Consider the following 26,819-nt stretch of genomic DNA (forward strand, 5'->3'; position numbering starts at 1 on the left):
ACACTATCTATTTGATGCGGACTGAGACGCCCTTTTATTCGCACAATATTACCCTGTGCATGGTAATACGTCATAATACGTGTCCTCTCAGGCGTGGCTCACCGCGATTTCGCGTGCGTCCCACACCACTTTTGGTGTCAAGTCTAACAGTAAGGTATAAATAAGTACTTAGTGCTCGACTCTGCACTAGTTTTCGTCATGGGCACTTTATGTCAAAAACAGAAAAATCTTCGCCATTCAAATTTTACCTATATTACTTTGACATAAAGTGTCAATGTCGAATACTAGTGCATCATCTACGGAACGAACGCCTGCTCGCGCTTGCGCCACCTTGCGGTCATATCTGTCGTAATAGACGCGTTTCATTAGAGAGTGAACCTTCTATACCTAGTACTATTATTTATTCTGTGGTCCTGTGTTATCCTTTTTTTGGGACATGATTCTTCCTTCGGATTATTAGATTACTAAACTATTTTAATATGAATTAAACACCATTTGAATATAATTTCAATATTTATTGTGACAATACAGCCCATCGGCTAAACATCCTAGGCAATGCAAAACTTACATTAATCGACATACAAAAATCATTAACAGTAACCTCTGAGACCTTACCATGGCTAGTTATGTATAATATAATATGTATAACTGTACAAAGGAACAATTAAATCCTCATTAAACTAAAAAATAACTCAAAAATATGTTTGCTTTAGTGAAGCAACGAATAACATGCAGTGTGGAAATTTAGAGCTCACTTTGAACTAACTTTTTTTGGGCCCAAGTCACTTGCGTGCGTACAGTCACCTGCAATAATATGTTACACTTCGAAGGCCGCAAAAATATGTGACACGCTCTTATGACTACAAATAAGATCGTGTCAGATATTTTTGCGGCCTTCGTTGCGTAACATATTAACTATTACAGGTACTCTACAGACAAGATGCCAATCGTTAGCGAACGAAACGCAACTGTCTCTGTGGCTAGTGCCCATAGTGTGGTAGTGTCCATATTAGTATATGGAAGAGTGACAGAGAGAGATAACTACGTTACGCTACGGAGCGTGGCATCTTGTCTACGCACTCGATTGTATGAGACGAGTCAAGTCTTTGACAAATTCGTGCTTCGAATTATGCTGATGTAGATGGCGCTGTACGGTTCTGTAGATTATGCGGTAACACTGGTTGTCGAACGCTGCCGTTTGACTAACGACCACAAAATTTGGCGCACAGCGCCATTTATTTCAGCTGTCAGACTAGGGACATGATCGTTTTTGTTTGTCCAGGCCCAAAGTAAAAATCGCATGAGATAAACAATTGATTCAAACAAAATCTTGTGAAAATGTTACATTTTTACAACGAAAATATTCAAGTGTTACCCCTAACAGTCTAAACTAACTCTGCACCGTGTTTGATAGCATAGTCAAACATGGGGCACATTTAGCCACCCAACTTTCAAAGTTAGTAGACTATGGTCTAATGAAAAGGCTCTGGCCAAATGGATTATGTCCAAATTTAATTGATTTCATACACAAGGCGTATCTTCGAAAAGTAAAAAAACGTTGGGTAATTACGAAATTCACTCCTAGTTCCATTATTTTAGAGTCAACTTTCAAAATTACCCGAATACACCTTAGCTCATTTAAATTAGCATAACAACTATACTACTTAAGGAAATTACTCAATAAATATGATTATGTATAAATTTTATGATACGTCAACAAAAGCATGATATTAATTAACTTTTTACAATCGTGGTTTTGAAGCATTTATATTTGCCGAACATTTACCTAATTTTGTGGTAATGTGAGCCTCGAAATTGCATGGAAAAAATATGAACGAATTCATTCATTCATTGATAAAGTCGCCATGCACTTTCTCGGTTGATGGTATCGCCATGCACTTTCTTGGTTGATGGTACATCGCTTACTTAGTGTAATGTACATGTGTGTGTGTGTGTGTGTGTGTGTGTATGTGTTTGCATCTAACAAAGTGATACTGTTTTCTTGTCTGCTGGCAGATCGGAAACAAAACAAAGGAAAACGTAATCCACTACTAGTTTACCTAACAAAATCCTCCTTGTAATCATATTATGATAGGTTAACTCTCAAATGGCACTCAATATATTAAACTAAATTTTTATCACCTAAAAATTTTAAGTGCCAGTAGAGAATCTACGTTAAAATGTAGAAGTCGCTCAGTAGGCTTAACCACAGGACCGACGCGACAGAATCTCGCCCGATATTTTCTAACTGTATTAATTAGAGAGGGACGGCTAGTCTATCTCCTGTGCTAGGATTACTGGTAAATGGAAGATGGTAGTACAGTCGAAGATTTAAATTTATGACCCATTTTGTACCTTGTCAGTCACTAGCGACTTTCATATTGATGGTCACTGTGACAAGGTACAGTCGCCATCAGATATATCGGAGCGGCCAAGGTGTACACAATATCTGAACAAGCACTCTAACGCCTGGACAATAGAGGCGTGCTCAGATATTTGTGAGCACCTTGGCCGCTCGGATATATCTGATGGCGACTGTACGAAATGGGTCATAAATATACTTTCGACCGTACAAGAAAACGTTTTGTGGTATTAACAGTTGTTATCTACATTATGCTAAACCTAATAGTTTTTTTTTAAATGGAAAGGTCAATACGTATTGACCTTACCATTTAAATAAGGGACCCATAGCCTTGTAAGGCCCAGCCATACAAATGAAATTTCCAAAATATGCTACTGAAATTTGAACCTATAACGCAGCGAATAGAGTTGATTTTATGTATTGTTTGAAATTTTAACGAAACAAAGCATTTGTTTGCTTGTTCCAATTGCATGTAACTTAAATTTAATTGAACAGAATAAGTACTATAGGTAGGACTTTGGGCCTTAGAAGGATAGATTGAATTGAACACAGAAGAAAAATGGCAGCTCAAGTGGACATGTGAACTGTAGGATTTTCACACGAGTAGATTGTACTTATATTACAAGTCATTTATTGCGAAACTTATAACATTACCTTCCTCATTACTAGACAATAGCTAACTCAGGAAAGACCACACAATTATTGTAGTTATACTCTGTATCTTTAGGTACTTAAATAAAAGTAAACAAATAATTTGTACATTTTCGGGTAGTTATAACATTTATTGACTAACCAACCAAAAACAAAACTACCTGGATCTGTCACTGAACGACCTGACTTTAAGAAGCCATTTGAGGGTAGATTTTGTTTACTCTTTTTTTTAAATACCTAAAGATACAGACTGGTGCTGCTAGTAACAAATATGGGAAGGCCCATAACAGTTGGATTTGTCAGAATCCTACTTGACTAAAGCATATCACAATACAAATAAATATGATTACATAAGAGATTTTAATAGAGAGATTGTCAGTACAGTACAGACTCATTTATTTCAAAAATAAATAGGAAAATAGTATGAATTTTAAATGTTATATGGTTGAAAATTCCTTGGTTTCAAGTTTCCTTCATAGATCATATAGAGGGAGCCACCTCGTAAGAATATTGACTCATCAATTTAAGTCCAGAGTGTCCTGAGTATATTGAGGAAATGATACATGCTTGCACTGCTTAAATATCTTGGTCTGCTATAACCTTATACTACATACAAATAAGGTATTGTTCAAAAGTCTACAGACAATAAAAACATATTGGTTATATAATTTTAACTACTATATAAAAAAGCTAGGTAATAATCTAGATATAACACTCTTATCTCAGTGGCAAAAATAAATGAAGCTAAAATGTTATTTGTTATACTTTTTGTTAACACAACAGTGCCTATGCTATTCCCAAGTGTACGTATATGTGTAAGTGTGTGTGTAAGTGTATGGTACATAAAATCAAAAATCATTTTAGTCTCAGTAAATTAACGTTGATAGTCCATATCAGTTGAATAAGATATTTTCTTATAATAGCATATGTGAAGTTTCAACCAAAAGGTACCACATTGTCAGTTGTCGATAAGGTTGATTTCGAATTGAAACTGTCGAATGTAAATAGCACATTATTTACAACTGACAATAAGTACCCTTTTTGTTGATAATGGCACATATTTAAATGTGCCATTTACTCACACAGTCTAGATTTCATTCCCACTGAGATAAGGTCTTAGTAATAGCAAAACATTAAATGGATACATATTCTTTTCATTCAAATTTACAAACTAAGATCATTGTGTGTTTTTCACAGATGACAGTGAAACTGATTATAGAAACTATGATTGCTAATAGAAAAAGCAGTCTCTTTAAACAATCATAAGAAACTTTTATACAGTCCATGCACTATTATAGAAAATAACAGTTTTCTCAAATAAATTGCATATAAATTTTGACCTCAGTTTTAGAGCATTATTGCATTTTGACCAGAATATTGAACGTTATGAAGGATTCACAACATTTCCAAGCCAATTTCTTAACAAGCCAGTTGGGCTTTTTGTCTGCACTTGTGCATTAGAGCTCTCAGAGTGAACTGACGCCTTGCCAGAGCCCGCACCTGCTTTAAATAAGTGTCCAAGTCAATGACCTCCTTACGTAATGCTTCTCCCATGTAGTACATAGCATCTTCTAATGTAGCTTCCTCGGCAAAAGCATTTAATAGCTGATTATATAAAGGAGCGGTGGTCACCACTGCCTCATCCACATCTATTCCTTCTTGTTCTGCTAATCTCTCAACAGCTGCCTGTAGTTCTTTTTCTTTCTCTTGTAAAATAACTACATTCTTGTCCAGTTCCGAGCGTTCCCTCTGCAGTCTACTTAAAATATCCTCCAGCCTTGATTTCCCTTCTTGAAGCTCCTGTTGAGTCCGCCTCAGTGTCTCCAGCTCTGCTTGTGACTGCTGGGACTGCTCCTTGAGTCTTCTCCTCAGTTTATCTTCAACAGCAGATAATAAGGATGCTTTTATGTGTTCTTCTGTTATTGTTCCACTGTTGGTGTCTGGTCCAGTCTGATAAGTAGCCTGTTGTGGTGGGTAGGGGGTGCTCCCTGGCATTGGAGGGTATGGCACTCCATTAGTAGCAGCTGGGCCGGCACCAGGGTATGGAGCACCATATCCTGGATAAGGCACATTGGATGTAGTTGGATATGGTGTTGGCTGTGGATAGCCTGTCTGTGGTGTGACTTGAGGATAGCCAGCACCTGGATAGGGCTGAGGCATGAACGAATTGACCGGATATGGAGGCCTAGCTGCCTCACTGCGCGGTTTAGAGTACACTGGAGGCAACTCCCCAAACGCAGCTATCATGGCTTGAACTAGGTTCAATAAAGTTGATTTCTGTGGGTTCCATTCATGTAAAAATGGCAAATAGACCTTCCCGTTGCTGTCCACGTATTTGGAGACCTTAATAGACATGTCGGGCGTCGGTTTAACGAAACACAGAGGTACATTAGTTGGATGGGTGTCCATTAGCCAAATACATACTGGTATGTTGTAATAGGCACCTTTGTAGTGTACTGGAACAGTCCCTTCTAAGTTGAGCAGATCTTTCCTCGTTCCATTGTTGAAAACAAAGGCCTCCAAACGATAAGTGAGACTTCTGTGTGCTTGTATCAAATTAATTACCTCACGAGCTGTGTAATCGCGATGCTGGTACTTGGATAGGTATTGTTTCAAAATAGCTTCGTCGTTAGCCATGATTCTGCTTTATCGTTTAACTGCACTGTGAATTACTTCTATTACAATGCAATTATGCTAGATAAATGCAATCACTTCACAAAACACATCAGTCAATAAAGATTTGTGATGAAATTTGTGGGAGCCACTAATGTACGACCAAATAATGCTCAACCCAAGAATGTACAGCCCAATAATAGGCGTCCATGGTGGACGCGTATTATTGGGCTGTACATTCCTGGGTTGAGCATTCTCGGGCCGCGCAATATTGGTCCGGGGCGATAATACGAAGCCACTCTTTTCACAGGGCAATAATGTACGACCCCATAATTCGCGTCCAATAATTTGAGTCCCTTGGCTTTCAATTATTGGGCTGCGCATTATTGGTACAGGTCGAGAAAGCCCGACCCAATAATGTACGACCCAATAGAGTCTGTGCGGAAAGAGAAGAGTCGTGGCAGAAACGGGAACTAACATTTTAAATTTTATATGGCAATCAAACCTTTGACCCCTGTCTTGTAAAAAGTAAACAAACTTCTGTCAATGTATATTTTTATTAACAAAAACCGCAAGTTTTATGTATAAAAAATTTTCAAAACACGATAAAGCCGTACATAAAACCACAAGGAAAATTATATTTAACATTGTTCGGTTTTGTCAGCGGGAAGAAAACGGCTAAAAGCCGACTATCGACTTACAAAAAGTCGCGGAACGTGTTTCCGCTATTCGCGGGTATTGATGTTGTATTTAATATTAAATAATTACCTATTTAATAAGCCCCCTAAGTAACTTGTCTCCGGTACATAATCGGTAAGTATATTCATTCAAAATATATTAATTTTCATAAATATGCAGGTTTTTCATGATCTTTAAAATAACTGACAAATAGTCTTGATACTTGCCATTTTATGCATATTTATATGTAATTTCTTTTTCAGGATTGTGTAAAAGTACCTACGGTATCTCGAATAAAAGACCGCTAAGTAGGTGATATGCAAGAATTCGTAATCTACGTGCCGGATTCAAGCACATCCAGTTCAGATGAAAATAGTTCTATGAGTGTCCCTGGTTGTTTTGAAGCTAGCTCAAACATAAGTGACATTGAATATTTTAATTCCGACTTCGATTACAAAGAATAAAACTTTTTCTAATAAAATATTTCTTTATTTGTAGGTTCTGTTAGTTACGAAATTATATTTCATATTTAGCAGTGACTTTTCGGCGAAGTAAAATATCGTGAGATGAGAGAACCGGACATATCCCAATAAGGCCTACCTACTTATGCACTATTTTTATTCATATTCATATTTATTATTAATAATGTACACATACATTACAATGGCTGAAATATATCAGCCAAGTTTACAATGGGTGAAATATATCCCAGATAAAATTACAGTTCTATTGCCCAATTTCTACCCGATCTACCCGGTTTTAATAACTGTTGGACTGCACAGATTAGGCAGTACATAAATGAGACTCGTATCTTGTTTGGTACTAAAATTACAGTTGTATTGGGCAGATTCTTAAATAGTTTTAGCAGTTTTGTCAATCGGAGTCACTTTTTAGTATCTGAGATATAAAAACAAGTGTTTTAAAAAGAAAACTAGTGCCTGCGCTAAATCAGAGGATTGAGTTAACGAGCCGACACCACCACCAGGCTCCGTTTAGTAAGCCGTGGTAAAAAACCAGAAAAAAAGGGATTCAAGTATCATGAACTTTAGTGTCGTACTATAATCACGTGACCAGTGTTGTCAGCATAGCAAAAACCATAAAATAGCACTGGCGCGCCCTCAAATCCCACGACTCTTCTCTTTCCGCACAGACTCTAATAGGAAGCCAAAAACCAGAGAGATTCTTTTTTTTAAGGGAGCTGTCAAAATTAGTAGGGACGTTCTGACATTAGCTCTTGACAATTTAAAAATAATCGGTTTTTTCTAGTGCCATCTTTCAGTGACATTGACAGTATTGTATTGACACTTGTTGGTTTACAAATACAATAAAATGAATTCTAATAAAAGAAACAGTAGACTCAGTAGAGGTACGAGGTACTGAAAAAATATTAATTAATGGAGAAGCCGAAGTTGGAGGTAAGTGCCGCAATTCAACAACTTAAGCTAAAAAAATCTTCGTGTCCGCATGGTATTCCCTCGTGCGTATGGACTGTACAGCATGGTGCTGGCGGAGCCGCTATGGCACATATTTAACCTCTGTCTCGAGCTAGAAGTATTCCCAGAAATTTGGAAAATTACTTGAGTGATGACCAGTATTGAAAGGTGGATCAGGAGATAAGGCAAGAGGGTTTCGACTTTCGACCGACACAAAGTTTGTACCCCACACTTAATTTTTTTAGACTGCATGAGAGACAGACAGCAGTAAGTATGTAGATTATGAAGGGCACAGATTGAAACCAGCAGTGACATGGCAGTTTGTTCAAAAGAATATCTTGGTTATATTTGACAACCAGTCTGGCCTAGTGGGTGCCTAGCCTAGTGACCCTGCCGGTGAAGCTGATGGTTCTGGGTTCAAATCCTGGTTAGGGAATTTATTTGTTTGATGAGACAGATATTTGTATATTGAATAATTATATTGTTGTCTGGGTGCCCACAACACAAGCCTTCTTGAGCTTACCGTGGGACTTGGTCAATTTGTGTAAAAATGTCCCAATATATTTATTTATATTGAGATTGACTGAGAAAACAAGGTGTATGCTACAAGGTGGAGGTTTCTGCAAAACATATTGGTGAGTCCATTAAGACAGCTGTTTATCAGAAAAACTGAGACTGGGTCACTGATCAATGGGTCAAACACCATCAAAAACTACTACTTAAGAGCAAAAACAATTGTGTTTATGGGGTGGCCCCAGCTCCTCCATGACACCTAGCAGTGTCTTCAGGTCGCTAACTGCCTCCTTCAATGTGCACGGAGTCCCTAGGTATTGGTTCCTGTATACTTCTACCTTCTACCTACAGTGTAGGAGAATATGCTTTACTGTTTCTTCTTCTTCCATGCACACTCTGCACATGGGGCTGTCTGTTTTACCCATATTATGTAGGTGTTTGATTAGTGCAGCGGTCGGCAACAAGCGGCCCGCGAACCTCTCACTTGCACCCCGCGTGCCTCCTAGGCTATTTTGTATGTAATATTGACAAACAACAATGTCTGATAAAGTCATAAATATTAACAAAGTGCGGCCCGCATCAACTTCGGTAACTACTATTTGGTCCTTGGCTGCTAAAAGGTTGCCGACCGCTGGATTAGTCTGTTATGACCTGTGATTAATCCTACTATTTTGCGTAGTTGGTGTGAAATGAAATGAAATGAATGAAATGAAATGAAATGAAAAATTTATTGATAACAATTTGTTACATGTCTTTTTTTCCATATAAGTACTAGTATTGGTCTAGTATTCTATGTGCATATACCTGTAAACATAATCCAAATTATATAAATAAAATTAATCGTTAAAATTTGCAATATATCGAAATTATTATTAACAATGAGAATGTAATTTATATCGGTACTATACAAATGTCACGCCTGTATTAATTATTAAATTACTAATGGAATATTAAAAAACTCACTGTAATCGTAAAACGTGTCTGGGTGTTTTTAGTAATATTTTGGTGTAAGCTTGTAGTTTTGTTCTTTGGTCTGCCTACAGGTGTTCATTTTAGTCCAGTACTTATTGTGACACTCTTGGCAGCAGTCCGTCACAAATGAACTACGAGCGGTCGGGTTGAGCTGGAGCGAGGCCAGAGTGGTCGCTGAAGATAGGAAGGCGTGGCGCGAGCTTGTGAAGGCCCTTTGCACCTCTGGGGTGCCTTAGGACAACAACAACAACAACAACTTATTGTGAAGCTGGTTTCTGAACCTTTCCTGGCCAGTTCATCCGCTGCATCGTTTCCTCTTGATCCACTATGCCCCTTTATCCATTATACTGTTACTTTGTTGCCTTCTTTGCTCACTTCAGTGAGGCCTCGATGTCATTCAAGTATGAGTTCCGATGTAAGTTTGTAGCTACCTAGTGCTTGCAGTACTGATTTACTGTCTGACAGTATTAGTATATTTTCTTGTTTTACTTCTCGTCTTTTTATCGCTTTGCAAGCTTCCATTATTCCTACACATTCAGCTTGGAATCCCGTATTGTGTTCCCAGTGTAACCCAGGGGTTTTGAGATGTATATGTTCAGGTCCTCCGAGAAGACACCACATCCGGTCCCTTCATTTGTTTTTGAGCCATCTGTGGATATTCTTAAATTTGTTTGGTATAGTCCTTGTACAAAAAGAAACATAAAACATGAAAGAACACACATCATTAGTACAAAGGCGAACTTATCATGTAATTCATGTATGCGGCACCGCGATATAATACATTCGGTAAAGACACACTGAAAGAAAACGAACTTAAAGATGTTCTTCTGTTCTGCAGGAAAACAAGAAGATTCGAGGAGAATGGTGTGGCACTTAATGCCGCCGGGACAGTAACCTAGCTGCAGCTCCAACTCTAGGGAATTGGGCTGAATGAACGCAACACGTGATCGACAGCCCACCTGCTTCCTGCCGAGCGTCCCTACACTACATCTACATGGATTCGCTTATTCTGCTCTACAAAACTTCTGTAAGTAGAGAATGCACAAGTGCAAGAGTTGAAGGATTGAAAGAGCTTGTCGTCTTACCTGACAGTCTTCCACACATTTACCTTAATTAATTTAAATGATTTTAATAATTATAGTCCTTTTTAGGGTTCCGTACCTCAAAAGGAAAAAACGGAACCCTTATAGGATCACTCGTGCGTCTGTCTGTCAGTCTGTCTGTCTGTCTGTCTGTCCGTCTGTCACAGCCGATTTTCTCCGGAACTACTGGACCAATCAAGTTGAAATTTGGTACACATATGTAAGTTTGTGACCCAAATATGGACATGTAACGTAAACAAATTAATTTTAAACATGGGGGCCACTTTTGGGGGGTAAATGAAAAAATTATAAAAAAAAAAATTTCAAATTATATCATGTTACATATCAAATTAAAGAGCTTATTGTAAGGATCTCAAATATATTTTTTTTATAATTTTCGAATAAACAGTTTAGAAGTTATTCAAGAAAATAGGCAAAAAATGACCATTCCGCCCCCCCCCCCCCTTTATCTCCGAAACTACTAAGTCTAAAATTTTGAAAAAAATACATAAAATAGGTCTATACCTATAGATGACAGGAAAACCTATTATAAATGTACAGTCAAGCGTGAGTCGGACTTAATTACAGTTTTAGATCCGACCCCTACGGATTTTTTAAAGAGATTTCAATCACATATTTAATTACACAAACGGGTCTACCGCGATATAATTTCATTGTTTTTACCTTTAATTCCGACGTTTCAGCTGAGTTGCACTAGCTGTGGTCACGGAAAGACTGACGTCCCAACAAACCCACAAACGCCAACCAAACGCGCGTCCAAACGCGGTAGACCCGTTTGTGTAATTAAATATATGTACAAAACGCGAGAGTTTAAAGTGTTAGATTTCACTCACGTTTCACATAAAAAATACATTGTTAACAGTGCCGGATTAACCAATAAGCAAAACAAGCACGTGCTTAGGGCACCACGTTCAGGGGGGAGCACCAAAATGCCAGGATTCGGGCCTGGTTCGGCCTAAAAGTAAAATTGCGTTTTTTATATCGAAACATTTTCGCGCTCGCTTCGCTCGCCTTTTCAATAACTTTCTAAGGTATGACAAAGGTGACATTCGGGTGACGACTGCAGCAACATTACTCTGTTGCAAAGTACTGTCAACTTAGTTAAGTTAAATATAGACCTGTTAGGTCAGGAAATGAATGCTCAAAAAACGTTGTAGAGGGAAATGCTAGGAACACAATTTTTGACTCCGTAACTTTGTTTAGACTAGTTAGGAGGTAAACATATCAAAAGTCCCCGGCTGTAGCCCCGGTGCTGCGGGGTAGAGGGGGATAAGAAGGTCGAATTTTTCGGTTTTTCATTGATATCTTGGAAACTTTGCATCTTAGCGACATGACTACTAAGACAAACCGAAAGCTCATAAAATTAGTTACAAGTTTTATCTAGTTAAGTTTTTCGATATCTTGAATAGTTTTTGAGATACCCGCTCTTGAAAGTTTATTTAGGGATTTTAATTTTATCTTGATATCTACATCAGTGATGCTGTTAGGCCATGTTTGATATCATTTTCGTATAAATCGGGGGCGCTGAATTCATTTATGTTATCACATTGGCACTATTCCGAAGTAAAACCAAAATTAAAAAAAAAAATTAAGAATCCCTCTTCACGCTTAAACCGCTGAACCAATTTCGTTAAAATTTGGTATAGAAATAGTTTCAGTCTCGACACAGGACATAGGATGGTTTTTATAACCAAAAGCATCTTTTGAGGATGTGAAAAGTGGGGTGGAAGTTTGTATGAGGAGTCAATAACCGCTGAACCGGTTTAGGTGAAATTTAGGATGGTATACATCTGTGATTTAGATGAAAATGATACCTAACATGACTTCAAACTTTATCTTAAGCAGTATTTACCTCAGGAATTCAGTTTCGTTGACGAAGTTGAATTCCCCCCATACTCCATTTCACAACTTTAAAGGATGATTATTGAGATAAAAAGTATCTTATGTCCTGTCTTGGGACTCGAAATATCTGTATACCAAATTACAATTAAATCGGTTGAGCGGTTTAAGCGTGAAGAGGAATTAAAAAAAAAGGTATTTGTTTAAAGTTTATATGTTTTTTCTAAGGAATGGTGTCAATGTGATACCAAAAATGAAGTCAACACCCCCGATTTATACGAAAATGATACCAAACACGGCCTAGCAGCTTCACTAATGTAGATATCAAGATAAAATTGAAAGCCCTAAATAAACTTTCAAGAGCGGATATCTCAAAAACTATTCAAGATATCGAAAAACTTGACTGAATAAAACTTGTAACAAATTTTATCAGCTTTTGGTTTGTCTCAGTAGTCATGTCGCTAAGACGCAAATTTTCCAAGATATTAGAGAAAAACCGAAAAATGAGACCTTCTTTCCCCCCTCTCCCCCCCAGCACCGGGGCTACGGCCGGGGACTTTTGATATGTTCACCTCCTAACTAGTCCAAACAAAGTTACGGAGTCAAAAATTGTGTTCCTAGCATTTCCCTCTATAACTTCTTATTTCTTGGCCTATGTTTAAAACAGCCAACGAAGTATTCCTAAGAAATACTAGGAACACTAACAGGCTGGTCATAAATAAAATGCAAAGAACTGCCACTTTTAAGAAAAATTGTTATGCTATGTGTGTCAATATATTTAATAAGTTACCCAACAACATAAGAGAATTGCCCAATAGTAAATTTAAAAGAGCACTTTTTCAATGGCTGCTGTCTTCGACATTTTATTCTATTAATGAATACCTTGTAAATCAACAATCTAGTTTTTAAATTATGTTAATTGAAGTGGTTTTGTTTGAGATAGATACATGATATATTATTATTTCATAATTGACAGTGTATTTTTATTTCTATTGTTGTTGATAATTAATTTGTATTAAACTAGTTTAAGTAGGTTAAGTTAGGTATATATTACACTAAAATTTGCATGCTGCATAGTCAGTTAAGAAAGATGGGACTTAAAAATGTATAATTTTACAGAAACAACTTGTATATAACCTTTTTTATCGCAAATAAAATGATAAAAAATGATTAAAACTTCCGTGATAAAATGATGTGACTGATTTCCATACTAAAAGTAAAAATGTACAACTGTCTATCATATTGCGTTTTTATATCGAAAAATTTTCGCGCTCGCTTCGCTCGCGTTTCAATCACTTTCTTAGATATGATAAAGGTGACATTCGGGTGGCGACTGCAGCAGTATTAGGTACTCTGTTGCAACATTACTGCAACGGCACTGTAAATTTTCGTGATAAAATGATGTGACTGATTTCCATTCTCAGCTGTAATGCGGCATTGAACTTCTCTCAATTTACCAAAAAAAATCAATGTAATCTTGATGACCCTAGGGAGAGGGGGCACCATGGTCTAGAAATGCTTAAAGCATCAAAATATCTTAATCCGGCACTGATTGTTAAAAATTGTGTAATATACGGAACCCTTGGAACGCGAGCCCGACTCGCACTTGGCCGGTTTTTTTTTCAGATTACCTCAATTACAGTATACTACAATACAATTCAAATACTCTTTATTGCACACCTCATTACAGAAAACAATACAAATAATACAGGAAGAAGAGATTAAACAACAGGCGGTCTTATCGCTAGAAAGCGATCTCTTCCAGACAACCTTACTACTTTTGAGGTTAGAACAACCCACGAAAACATTTAATGTAAAGTGTTGCCAAGACTAGTTGCATAAAGCTTTTACACTAAAAAAGTTATCAGATCCCGTAGTAGGTACCAAGACTTTTACTCTGTCATTCCTAACTTTATAAGCTCTAACAGTATAAAGCCAACATCTTGGTCAAACAGTACGGCTTGGCCGTTTCGTTGGTGTCATACTCATATGGACAATCCCGTAATGACACTTTCAGAATTTGAAAGACCTTTGTTGCTACTTTGTACAACAAGTCCACTGAGGGAGTGTTTGTAAAAACGACATATCAGTTTATATAAACTACGATAATACAAGGTCATATAAGCAGGCATAATTTTAAAACATTTAACATTTAGGTTTTCAGAAAAGTTACGTACCTATTTCTAGCGACATCTATGTATGTAGGGCCTATATAAAATAAGCCAGGAAAGTTATGAAAGTGAATTAAAGTTCATGTTGCACTGATAAAATCATTTTAAACAAATATTCTAAATATAATTATTCTCAAATTTCAGGAGCTGATACAAGCAGCCAGAATGAGTCTCTGCTGAGTCGCCGGCGCCGGACGTGCGTCGCGCGCCTCGGGCGACTGACGTCTTCGTGTGAGTCGCCAATTGCAGGGGAAGATACGAATAGTTAGGTATAAAAGCTACTTTAGTCAACCTCGCCTCAGTACTGTTTGTATTGACTGAAATACAAGTAGCATATATGAGACGTTCGGACGTATCCGTGAAAATACGAAGGTAAAGGAAATTGCACTACATTTTTAGAACCTATTCACCTGTCAGTAAAATATTGAAAAGGAAAGTTCATGAGTTTTATTATTTTCTTTCCTCCAACAGCTTCACATGGAGCAAATGTAAACCTTTTATGTTAATAAATATCAGTAATGTCAAGGTACAACGCTCTTTAGAGCATATTGCCATTCCTTTTACTCGAGTGGCCTGTGGGTTAACTATACGAAGCGAGCCTACGATGCATTAAAAGTGCAGTATAACAATGCATTCAGAATGCTGTTGGGCTTACCTCGTAGATGTAGTGCATCTGGCATGTTTTGCGAAGCTAGAAGTTTTCTGGCAATCATGCGCAAGAAAATAGTATCTCTGCTAGGTCGAGTTAGAAGCAGTCCCAAACATACATGTTCGAAAAGTAGAACTCCCTTAGTAGGCCAAGCAATAAGAAGTTATAGAGGGAAATGCTAGGAACACAATTTTTGACTACGTAACTTTGTTTGGACTAGTTAGGAGGTGAACATATCAAAAGTCCCCGGCTGTAGCCCCGGTGCTGGGGGGTAGACTAGTTATAGTCCAAACAAAGTTACGGAGTCAAAAACTGTGTTCCTAGCATTTCCCTCTACAACGTTTTTTGAGCATTCATTTCCTGACCTATAGATCGTGTTTCAATTTATCGCCTCTCGTTGGCAATTAAGGTGGTTCGCTTTCCATACAAAAAAAACAATTACATAAGTACCTAATAGTGTGTAATTACTTAATATAACGCAATTGTTTTTTGTATGGAAAGCGAACCACCTTAACTATTCGCACAACGTTTTGTAGTTGCAGTAAGTACTTACATATGGCCGGTTAAATTTTCGAAATAGGTATGTATTTACGTACAGTGCTAATTGCCGCACATAGAATAATTAAAGTTTGATCAATCGGAATATGTTTCTAAGTCACTTATTACATTTCGAATTATAAGTCTGTATTTTACAGCTTTAGATGTGCATGACTGCATATGCACATCTAAAGCTGAAAAATGCTTTCATGAAATTATGGCTAAATTATGTTAATAGGGACAAATGTATCATTTTCAACCAAATGGGTTCTTATTATCTGTTGTCAATAAGGCGCTATTTCCATAAAGCTTCAATTTGAAATCAGCCTCGTCGACAACCGACAATGTTAACCTTTTGGTTGAAAACGTCACAAATTATGGCGATAGAGAATACAATGTTCTGTTGCCAGAGTGCAGCACTAGTAAAACCCGTAAACGAGTGAATTGCAAAAAAGTGTAGGTAACACAATGGAATATTCACAAAAATATGAAAGAATGTAACACAAAATGAAGAAAATGTATGTGTTTTTTTTTGTGTTACGTCACACAAAGGACGCCAAAATCGACGCCGCAATATTTTTCACGACGTGTAGAATAAAAGTGGCGTCGAATTCAGGAATCCGCAAATACTATGGTAGCCGATAGCCAAGTAATTTATCAATAGAACAATGTTAAAACAGTAGTAGAAACGGTGAGCTTTGCAAACTTTTAGTAGATTGGTGTGGTTTTGGTAGCTTTCTCGGTTTGGCATGCTTGATGCTCTTCACATCACCACAGACGGAGGTCGACAGTTCGAATCTGTCTCGTTCAACCAATTGATGGAGGCACATGCACGCATACGAAGTATACGAACCACATATTACACTACCATCCTGGAGCTAATTGGATTATTTGCATCTACTATTATAGTATATACCTATGCCTTATTTTTACGCCTAAGACCCTAAGCTTTTAACAAAAACCATTATTTCTTTTATACCTACGGGCGGTTTAGCTCCCGTACCTACCTCTATTATACCTAGCCACGTGCTAAAGCAACAATGTCCTTTAAATCCGTATCCCGTATCGTGATAGTATTAAGATTCAACTCGTCTACATCGAGGTGGTCGATCGTCCTAAATACATTACCAAAACATGTTAACTCGTATTATGAGCCGTTACATTGAACCTTAATACTATCATGATAATTATTGATTAATATTTTTAAATAATTTGTTAAGCATATTTACACTTGCAAATATACACTTGCAGCATTCTAATATTATGGTATGGTAAACATATAACATGTTATATATTCGCGATTCATGTCTACAGCCCTATCAGGCCCCCGCCCGCCGCGCGAGCAGCCGCCCCCCGCGCCCGCGCCCGCCCCCGCCCCCGCCCCGCAGTAACAGTTATCTGTTTGACTCGGGGGCAAAGTTGTTGTTCAATCGCTCGTGCTAATATTGATACCCGAGCAAGCGAAAGATTCCAAAATTGAACCGATAGCGTAGCGAGTGGTTAAAAAAATGGAATCTTGAGCGTTGCGAGGGTTTCAAAGCGCGAGGGTTAAACAAAATTTGCTCCCGAGTGAAACACAAAATGTTTCACCACACCGACCCGAAGCAAATATTAAATGTAAAATATCAAACAAAATCAAATCCAAATTAATGTTACCTATTAAATATTTATCATCCAAAATCATCATAAAAGTCAGTTCTACCAGCAAACATAAGAAAACAACTCAAAATTTGCATTTGATTACTTTGCCTCACATGTGAATAAAATGCAACTTTGCTATCAGTTTTTGAAGTGCTAAGAAAGCCTTTCCGAGTAGGTGTGGTGAAAAATATAATGTTCTAATGCTGAAACGTATCACTATCACTGTTTAGTTAGAACAACATGAACCTCATAGAACCCTCTTTCAAGTGCTATTGAAAGAGGCGGCTATACAGGGCCTGGGGCCTAGGGCGGCGAATAGTTATTTACGATACAAGTGCGGAAAAGAGGAAATTCGAACGAGTGGCGATAAATTAAAACACGACCGAAGGGAGTGTTTTAAATCCACACGATTTACAAATTACCTATTCGCACGTGTATCGTACAACGTTTTACAGTACATGGCCCTTTAAGCTTTTGACATACGCACGAAAAGTGCTATTTTACGCACTAGTGCGGGAAAATAGGACCATAATTATATACTTTAAATGATATTTTTATTATTAATTTGTATAAATGAATGTCATTAGTCATTGCCTACATTAAATGTACTTAATCTATGCTTCCATAAATATATTTACTATCATTATCAATATATTACAAGACGTTGCACATATGTCGTTGTTTCACTTATATGCACACCAATATAGCCTAATATAACTGGAAAGCCTGGCAGGCTAATCTTTTAACACGTTGGCTGCCATGAACATTGAACATCACCGTTGGGATCACGTAATCTTCTCTGTGTGCCCATGAGCATCACCAGTGGAATCGAAAGCTCGTTACCTCTTTATTGACCTCAGTAATAAATGTATAGTCAGATGCTGGGATCACTAAATTTGTAAGGGGCGTGGGAGATACACTTTAGGTGAAGGATGGTGGGCAGCCAATGTGTTTAATACTTCGTTTATTTTTGGTAGGCTTAATTTTGCTGCCCTTTTTAGGGTACTTACCGTAGGGAACTACTACGTTAAAAAAAACCTATGCTAAAATAAAAGGTAAAAAAACCTATTTCTATCTAAAGAGTTTGTATAGGTGTAACTGGGTCACAGCTGAATTCTTATAATGCAAACCGAAGGGCTATATGCAAGAGTACTCGTATGGAATAACAAACACCTTACGACAAAGACCATAATAACTGTCTACCAAACTTGTGTCTTTAGAGAATACTCTTGTAGGGGGCCGAAACCTGGACGTCGTAAGCTAATCAGGAACGAAGACTTCTGTAAATTCTATGTATTTAGAGCCGGTAACTGACAAAGAAGTATACACAATTATACAACACTTACCAAACAAAATAAGTTGCGGCATAGATGAAATCCCCTCAATACTGATAAAAGCTTGTATAAATGAACTCACACCCCCTATTACCAAATTAATCAACCAATCCTTCGACGAAAGCAGCTTCCCGGACAAATTGAAAATAGCTAAAATAAAACCCATTTTAAAAAAGAACGGAAAAGGTGAAAACCCTACACAATTTAGACCTATAGCACTTCTCCCCGTCATATCAAAGATTTTTGAAAAATGTATGTCAAATCGCATATATAGTTTTTTAGAAAAATACCATCTGCTAGATCAGAACCAATACGCTTTTAGAAAAAAATATTCCACTGTTCTTGCAGCCTACAATTATATCCAAACAGTCGTAGAATACTTGAGAGATAAAAAACATGCAGTGGGACTACTGTTAGATATGTCGAAGGCATATGACAGAGTTTCACATACAATCTTACTAAATAAATTAAATGCAATCGGCATACGCGGTAGGGCACATAAATGGATGAAATCTTATCTAACAACAAGACAGCAATATGTCGAAACAGAACATATAAATAACAAATCTGGAAAACTAGAACGTGTAAAATCCAATATACTAAATGTGGACAACTCAATACCTCAGGGAAGTGTGCTAGGATGCGTGTTGTTTCTGATCTACATAAACGACCTTCCAAAAATCACAACTCACAAGATAATAATATTTGCCGATGACATATCTCTATTATTTCAATGTCCAGACAATAACTGCAACTCTTATATAGAACAAACATTTAATTCAGTAACGCATTGGCTCCAGGACCACAACCTACTAACTAACAACGACAAATCCAAAATAATTCAATTCCGACCTAGACAGAAACAACCCCTAAACCTACATTCTGTGTCAACAAATCTTAACATCGAAGAGGTTACTGATTGCAGTCTATTGGGCATCACATTGGATAATCATTTAAATTGGAAAGCTCAGATAGAAAAATTAAAAAACAAACTGTCGCGGTTTACCTATGCCTTGAGCATATTAAAAAGCAGTACCAGCTTCGAATGCGCGTTAGCAGTGTACCATTCACAGGCAGTTGCATGGCTGCGTTATGGTATCCTATTATGGGGCCATAGCACCGATATTCAGCAACTGTTTGTAATGCAGAAAAAATGCGTCAGAATCCTAGCAAATATCCACCAACCAATTAGCTGTAGACCTTATTTTAAAAATCTGAAACTTTTAATCCTCCCCTCTCTTTACATTTTAGAAGTAGCCATATTCGTCCACAAAAATATACATCTTTTTAAATTTTGCCAAAATGCCAGACGAAAACAGTATTTAGAACTTCCGGAGCCGAAACTAGAGATCTACAAAAACGGCCCCTATTACAGGGCTATTATAATTTACAATAAAATTCCCGCTTATTTAAAAACATCATACAACCAATTTGCAACAAATCTAAAAAGTAAACTGGTCGAAAAGTGCTACTACAGTATATCTGAGTTTATGGAAGATACCTTGTTATAATTATAAGTATATGTAAGTAAGAAAACACATTTTAGTTAAAAAAATATTTAATTGATTACTCCTAATTATTGTTACCTACTCTTAATTTACTTTAAGTCATGTTATGCTTGTCACATAAAATTTATAACTTGATTTGTTACAAATATTTTTGCGATACCCTACCAGGGTCCATGTGCCTGTATGTTACTATGTAGTCTACTCGTATGTAATATAAATATGTACATTGGATGCAAAATAAAGATCTCTATCTCTATCTATCTATCTTAATTAACACCTTCCACGTGCGCTGCCTTCGGAGTAGGTAGGTATGGTATAGTAAACATAACATGGAAAGACAGGGTTACTGGTTACCAACGAAAGTGCGCTGGAGTTTGCTAAGCTTCCTAGTATCACCGCGCTTATAATCTGAGACCGCGCTACTCAAACAGAGACGTTTGCGGCGGCTAGGGCATGTTTAACGAATGGACAGTGCTATTAGGCAAGTGCAACGTAAGACGTCATTACTCCGCTTTAAAGACTGCGTAAAGCGTAATATGATTGCGTTTAACAATAAAGCACTGCAACTCATGGAAAGACCTAGCAACACACCGCGTTGAGTGGAAGAACACCTTTTAAGAGGTCGCGTAACCAATGTTAGGTCCTGGTTTCAAGACTTGGCCCGAAAACGAGCAATAAGACATATATGTGCGATGAGGGTCGCCTTAATGCGAACCAGGTACCTATGTTGCGGATGCAGATTTTTTATGACATCCGCGGATGCGGATATTTAAAGCCTCACATCCGCGGATGCGGATGCGGATGTCAAGATTTGGTACTCAAAAAACGTCAAATATTACATATTTAGTATTTTTTATTTACAAAAAAACGAACCGTTTAGTATTTGAACAAGAATATAGGTGACGTTCCACGGCAAAAGGTACCTTATGGCGGCTGGCGCTTACGTCGCATGGCGCCGCAATAATATTGGAGCGGCGTTAATAATAGCGTAAGCGCCAACCGCCATAAGGTACCTTTACCTGTGGGACGTCACATAGGTGTGTTTTATTTAATAAACAATAACTTGGCCGGTTTTTCGGGATCTAGACGATTTCGTTATATATAATGACGAAATTACCTAAAGGCCCCAGTACACAGTGAAGGATGGGCCATGCCACACCCTGGCCATTGTGTACAGGGGGCTATGCTATGGTATGCAATGGCGGACGACTGCCGTCAGTTGTATCAGCCGTGGTGAGCAATCGGGGAGTTGTCGGTTTTTTGGCACACTTCAAAGGAATCGTGGCGTACCGTGGCCTGTGGTGTTCACACAGTCGCCATTGTTTGTTTAGTTTCTTGAATTTTTGACCGCTTGATTCAATGTTAATAGCACAAAATGTCATCATTGTGGAGCAATGAAGAGACTTAATTATCAGTTTATTATAGATTTATATGAATCAGAGCCTGCAATTTTTTTTTTTTTGATGCACCATTGTGTGAACACCTACGTGATATAGGCCTACTGTTGCGCATTGCAAAGCATGGCTTGGCATGGACCATCCTTGACCACTGTGTACTGGAGCCTTTACACTTACGCCAGCGGTGCCGTCTCTAATACGTTCCTGTTACCTACTTGGTCGACATCCGCATCATGCGGATGCTCCGCATCGATTTTATGCGAATGCGGATGTTGAAAATAATGCGGATGTTCCGCGGATGCGGATGCGAATATTCGCAACATCCCTGGTGCGGACCCTCGTATTACTTGACAGAAATGTGGACGATTATGCCGTTCAAAAATTGTGTCATATATATATATAGCCACGAGCGGTCCTGTCGCTAGATCACAGATGCTGCTTAATTATTTTAATCATCTGTAAATATATAAAAGGCCTGATGATGATGCTTTACGCGGCCATTGCCAAGATGAGGGGGGCGAAGTGCACCTGCCGTGTTAATGCGTCGTTTAATTGTACATAAGCCCGAAGTACGGTAAAACCTAGGATTTACCGGAAAACCCCAAGTTTTACCGATGCTGATCGGTAAAAGCCCGAAATGTCAATCAATAATACCGGTAAATCAAAGAAAAATCCGGTAAATTGAGGGCCGCAAGAACCGTTACGGGTTTGTATTTGTAACGTCATAGAAGCGTCGGTTCCGCCAGCATCGTTGTTTAATCTCTCTCCTCACACAAAACTAGTGTCCGACCGAAGGTTGGAGTCTGTGCTCAACTACTTATCCTGAAGCCTGAAGCACGGCTTTGACTCCACATGAAAGTTCCCCTCACGGGGGCACTTCAGACTTTTAGGCCCAGGTGAAGATCGATACCCAGCCTTGCGATATTGTCAACAAAAAATTTGGGGCTCGCTGCGCTCGCGTTTTTGGCTGTTTTGGTTGACCCTGTATCTACATCAAAGAATATAATACTCACTAGGAGAAGAACGATAACTCCATACAAAAAAATGTCCCCAAACGTTTATACGTTTATACTAGTAGCGCCGCGCTGTGTACCAAGAACTAAAGTTGACAACCGGTTTAGCCTGGCGGGTATTGGTAGGTAGTAATTCTGTTGATAAACATATTTGTTATCTTCATATCACGAAATATATGAAAGATGCAAATATTACCCCTTGTTTGTGGTATTATCAATTGATTTAAATAAAAGGCATATTTATGTTTATAACATTGTATAATTTTATTTATTAAAAATATGTTTTACATATAGTAATATACACTGAAAATTAAACCCTGACAACTTAATTAAAAAAATTGACAGTAATAAAGCGCATTCACAAAGTTTCCAGTGTAATACAAATATCATTAGGCATGCCTACCTATTACACTTTACACACATAAGTATACACTACACTTTACGCCCGGCATTTTACACAGATTTCCAACTTGTATTCATACATGTCTTCACGGTTAATTAATACGCTTTCCGGATGCATTATGACTCAGGTCCTTCTGAACCCACTAAAACTGTGAATTTCACTCTGGCTGCTTCAACAGCCGTTGCTCCGCATTTAGCACATTTTCTACGTGCATTGCTGTAATCCATGTAGGTACAGACTTACAGTCTTAAGTGGTAGTACCGCTACGTTGTATTTATTATTTAAAGATATAATAAATAAAATTTTCGTTATGAACTTTAACCACAGCAGTTGGACAGAGTCATTGACAAATATATTTTTTATTATGGTGGGTAGACGTACCTACCCTCCATATTATATTTTATGGACATTGATAAAGACAGTTGGAAGCAAATATTCAATTTTAAAACTGAATCGCGTATAATTAAGTTTTAAGCGTTTTAAGTCCCGTTTTATGATTAATAATGTATAAAATTAGTGATAATTTAAATCAGAGTTGGGAGCAATGTTGCTGTAGAAAAATTGTTTTTATTTTTATTACTCGCAACTTTTTCTCGGAGGCCAACGCACACATAGAAGCTTCAGGTGCACACATGCGCAATTGTTTGGGGACATAACTTTCTTAGGAAGTGAACAGGCCTTGATCTACATGTTAGCTTGACTGGTGAATGAATAGAGTTAGACCAAGAAAATTCTGCAATGATTTTGATAGCATTATAAGCAGTGCAGTGCAACTAGTGCAAATGTTATTTATACGTCATAATTTCATAGAAGTTTTGACGTTTAATAATAGTCCGGTGGCCGGCTGCATGAAACAAACCTCATCAAAAAATAGAATATACCTACCCTGTAGAGGTACCTGACATTTAGTAGCTTCCAACGCACTTGGTCGGCCTAGGCTTAACCTGGCAGATTTTGTACAAATGGCAAAAACGTTGGACAAAAATTCATCAAAAAAAACCTCATCGAAAAATAGAATGAAACTTGTATGGTAGGATACCTGACCTTGAGGACAGTAAAAAAAAAGTGGTCGGCCTCACCTTAGCCTGGCAGTTTTTGCAGTCCGACCAGATTTATTGGGTCACGTGAGAGCTACAATTTACCTCATCGAAAAATAGAATGAAACAAACGGATTATAATAGCTAAAATAAGCCTGTTGACGTATGTCTTGGTCGGCCTCACCTTAACCTGGCAGTTTTTGCAGTCCGACCAAATTTATTAAAAAATCATCAAAAATTTTTTATCGAAAAATCGTATGAAACTTGTATGGTACGATAGCTGCCTTTGAGGACAGTAAAAAAAAAGTGGTCGGCCAAATCCTGTGTTGGCAGGTTCCTGTGTCCGACCAATTTTGTGGTACCACGTGAGAGCTACAATTTACCTCATCGAAAAATAGAATGAAACAAACGGATTATAATAGCTAAAATAAGCCTGTTAACGTATGTCTTGGTCGGCCTCACCTTAACCTGGCAGTTTTTGCAGTCCGACCAAATTTATTAAAAAATCATCAAAATTTTTTATCGAAAAATCGTATGAAACTTGTATGGTACGATAGCTGCCTCAAAAGGACAGTAAAAAAAAAGTGGTCGGCCAAATCCTGTGTTGGCAGGTTCCTGTGTCCGACCAATTTTGTGGTACCACGTGAGAGCTACAATTTACCTCATCGAAAAATAGAATGAAATAAACGGATTATAATAGCTAAAATAAGCCTGTTAACGTATGTCTTGGTCGGCCTCACCTTAACCTGGCAGTTTTTGCAGTCCGACCAAAATTATAAAAAAAACATCAAAAATTTTTTATCGAAAAATCGTATGAAACTTGTATGGTACTATAGCTGCCTTTGAGGACAGTAAAAAAAAAGTGGTCGGCCAAATCCTGTGTTGGCAGGTTCCTGTGTCCGACCAATTTTGTGGTACCACGTGAGAGCTACAATTTACCTCATCGAAAAATAGAATGAAACAAACGGATTATAATAGCTAAAATAAACCTGTTGACGTATGGCTTGTTACGGATGGCTTTCACAAATTCAATGTGGCGGTGTGCGGCAGAATCCACTTGCATCAAATTTGATGCCACACATTGTGACTGGACATTAAAAGATGAAATGTATAAGATAAAATGGTTTGAAGGGCACATAACGCCTTTGCGAGTCGAAGAAATAACAAGATGATTATGATTAACAGTAATTATTAACAATAAAAGGGTTATTTCCACTAGTTCCCACCTTTTACCACTGGTAACTACTGAGAAAAAAAATCCTAGTAGTTACCACCAACTCGGTTTGGTGGTACCTACTGGGAATTTTTATTCCCAGTAGTTACCACTGGTAAAAGGTGGGAATTTTTTTTCTACTAACCGAGCTTCGAAGGAGAAATGCTACAGTTGATGGAAAAAAGGCTGATTTGATACAAAGATAATCACTTAATATATGTGAGGTTATCTTGTGTATTTTACCATTTATTAAAATTTTGGAAGGCTCACGTGCAGTTTTTCCTGTTATATTACAAGTGTTCGATTGAAAACTAAGCTTTGGTGTATACCTAGATCACCTGCATGTACAAGAAGGCGTTTCATATACGCCCGCCCATCAGATAGGTACACAAAGTCATGATGCGTATGGAATACAGCATGTGTAGCCAAGCCATTATGCCCTAAATTATGTACTACTTCGTTAAAACTTAGCTTACCTGTGTATTTACTCTTTCCAAAATATTTATCTTCCTTAAATTGCAGCCTACACAAACGGTCTTTGTCATTTGCCTTAGTTTTTGGTACTCAAAGCTTTTTCTCACCGATTTATGCATATCGGGTCCTTGGGAAAAAAGGGAGATCCTATAGGTATATTTCCACAATTTGTCGCACACTATTGCAGTATTGTGGAGAGAAAAAAAACATACAACCGCATTGATAACCTCTTCCTTTGGGATTTGGAAGTCGGTTAAAAAAGGAGAATGTTTACAATTTATTGGAAACAATGTATGTGATTTGACAGTGACAGCAACTCCACTATGGAGGCGCCACCTGGCGTGATAAAATGTCAGTTATGCCTCCTCATTCTATCTGTAGTGGAAAAGTAGGATATACGATTCAAAACTTGTCAAAAATCGATGAAAACCTTTTTATTTTTGACATCTGTGAGACATCATCTCAACGTAAGTGTTACTCTGAAACCACGTCGGTAGTTAGAAAACGTTATTTAGATATTAAGTAGATAGATTTATGAATAAAATTTGAACTGAATGTTTTCTTTTTTTTTAAAGCCCTCTAAGACCTCCATGGACTCATTTACTTATGACTTTTTTCAGTTAGCATTATTAAGTTAAGTTCAAGCTGCGAAGAAACCATATTTTCAATAAAGAAATTATTATTCTTTATAAATGTGGTCGGACTGCAAAAACTGCCCGGCTAAGGTGAGGCCGACTAAGCCATAAGTCAACAGGCTTATTTTAGCTATTATAATCCGTTTGTTTCATTCTATTTTTCGATGAGGTAAATTGTAGCTCTTACGTGGTACCACAAAATTGGTCGGACACATTAACCTGCCAACACAGGATTTGGCCGACCACTTTTTTTTTTACTGTCCTAAAAGGCAGCTATCGTACTATACAAGTCTGCAGCGGATTTGATAGCCCACGCAGTGAAAGTGTTATTTTAAACGTCAAACTTCTATGAAATTATGACGTTTAAATGACACTTGCACTGCGTGGGCTATCAAATCCGCTGCAGACTTTTTTTGGTCCGACTCTATGAATTTTACACGCTTTGGAATGAAAATTGTCGAGTTACGAATTTTTTTCAAAAAAATGTATGGTGCAGAAACAAGAAATCATTATTAAGTACCTACTCAAGAACCGCAAAACAAACCGTAATATTCTCGCAGATGGTTATACTACGAATTATTTGTGATTTTTTGGCATATTACATATATCCGTCACGGGTGCAGCTTTTAAAAAAAAAACATCA

General features: G+C 37.7%; 1 protein-coding gene and 2 long non-coding RNA genes across 3 annotated transcripts in view; 2 read left to right on the top strand and 1 right to left on the bottom strand.

The window, feature by feature from the left end:
• LOC134672129 (uncharacterized) overlaps positions 1–26,819 on the top strand; it is a 144,827-nt gene that overhangs the window by 72,326 nt on the left and 45,682 nt on the right. The window lies entirely within an intron of this gene.
• LOC134672028 (tumor susceptibility gene 101 protein) lies at positions 495–5,763 on the bottom strand. Its single transcript, XM_063529929.1, has one exon. The coding sequence runs from the start codon at positions 5,648–5,650 to the stop codon at positions 4,433–4,435; it is 1,218 nt and encodes a 405-aa protein (XP_063385999.1). The 5' UTR covers positions 5,651–5,763; the 3' UTR covers positions 495–4,432.
• On the top strand, positions 7,465–16,649 carry LOC134672029 (uncharacterized). The gene is made up of 3 exons (XR_010099296.1): positions 7,465–7,719; positions 10,061–10,249; positions 14,480–16,649. It is a non-coding gene; the product is annotated as an uncharacterized LOC134672029 (long non-coding RNA).

This window comes from Cydia fagiglandana, chromosome 16 (genome assembly GCF_963556715.1).
Source record: "Cydia fagiglandana chromosome 16, ilCydFagi1.1, whole genome shotgun sequence".
NCBI classification, from domain to species: domain Eukaryota; kingdom Metazoa; phylum Arthropoda; class Insecta; order Lepidoptera; family Tortricidae; genus Cydia; species Cydia fagiglandana.

Coding starts and splice junctions, on each gene's coding strand:
- LOC134672028 (XM_063529929.1), bottom strand. CDS start 5,650: ATGGCTAACGACGAAGCTATTTTGAAACAATACCTATCCAAGTACCAG.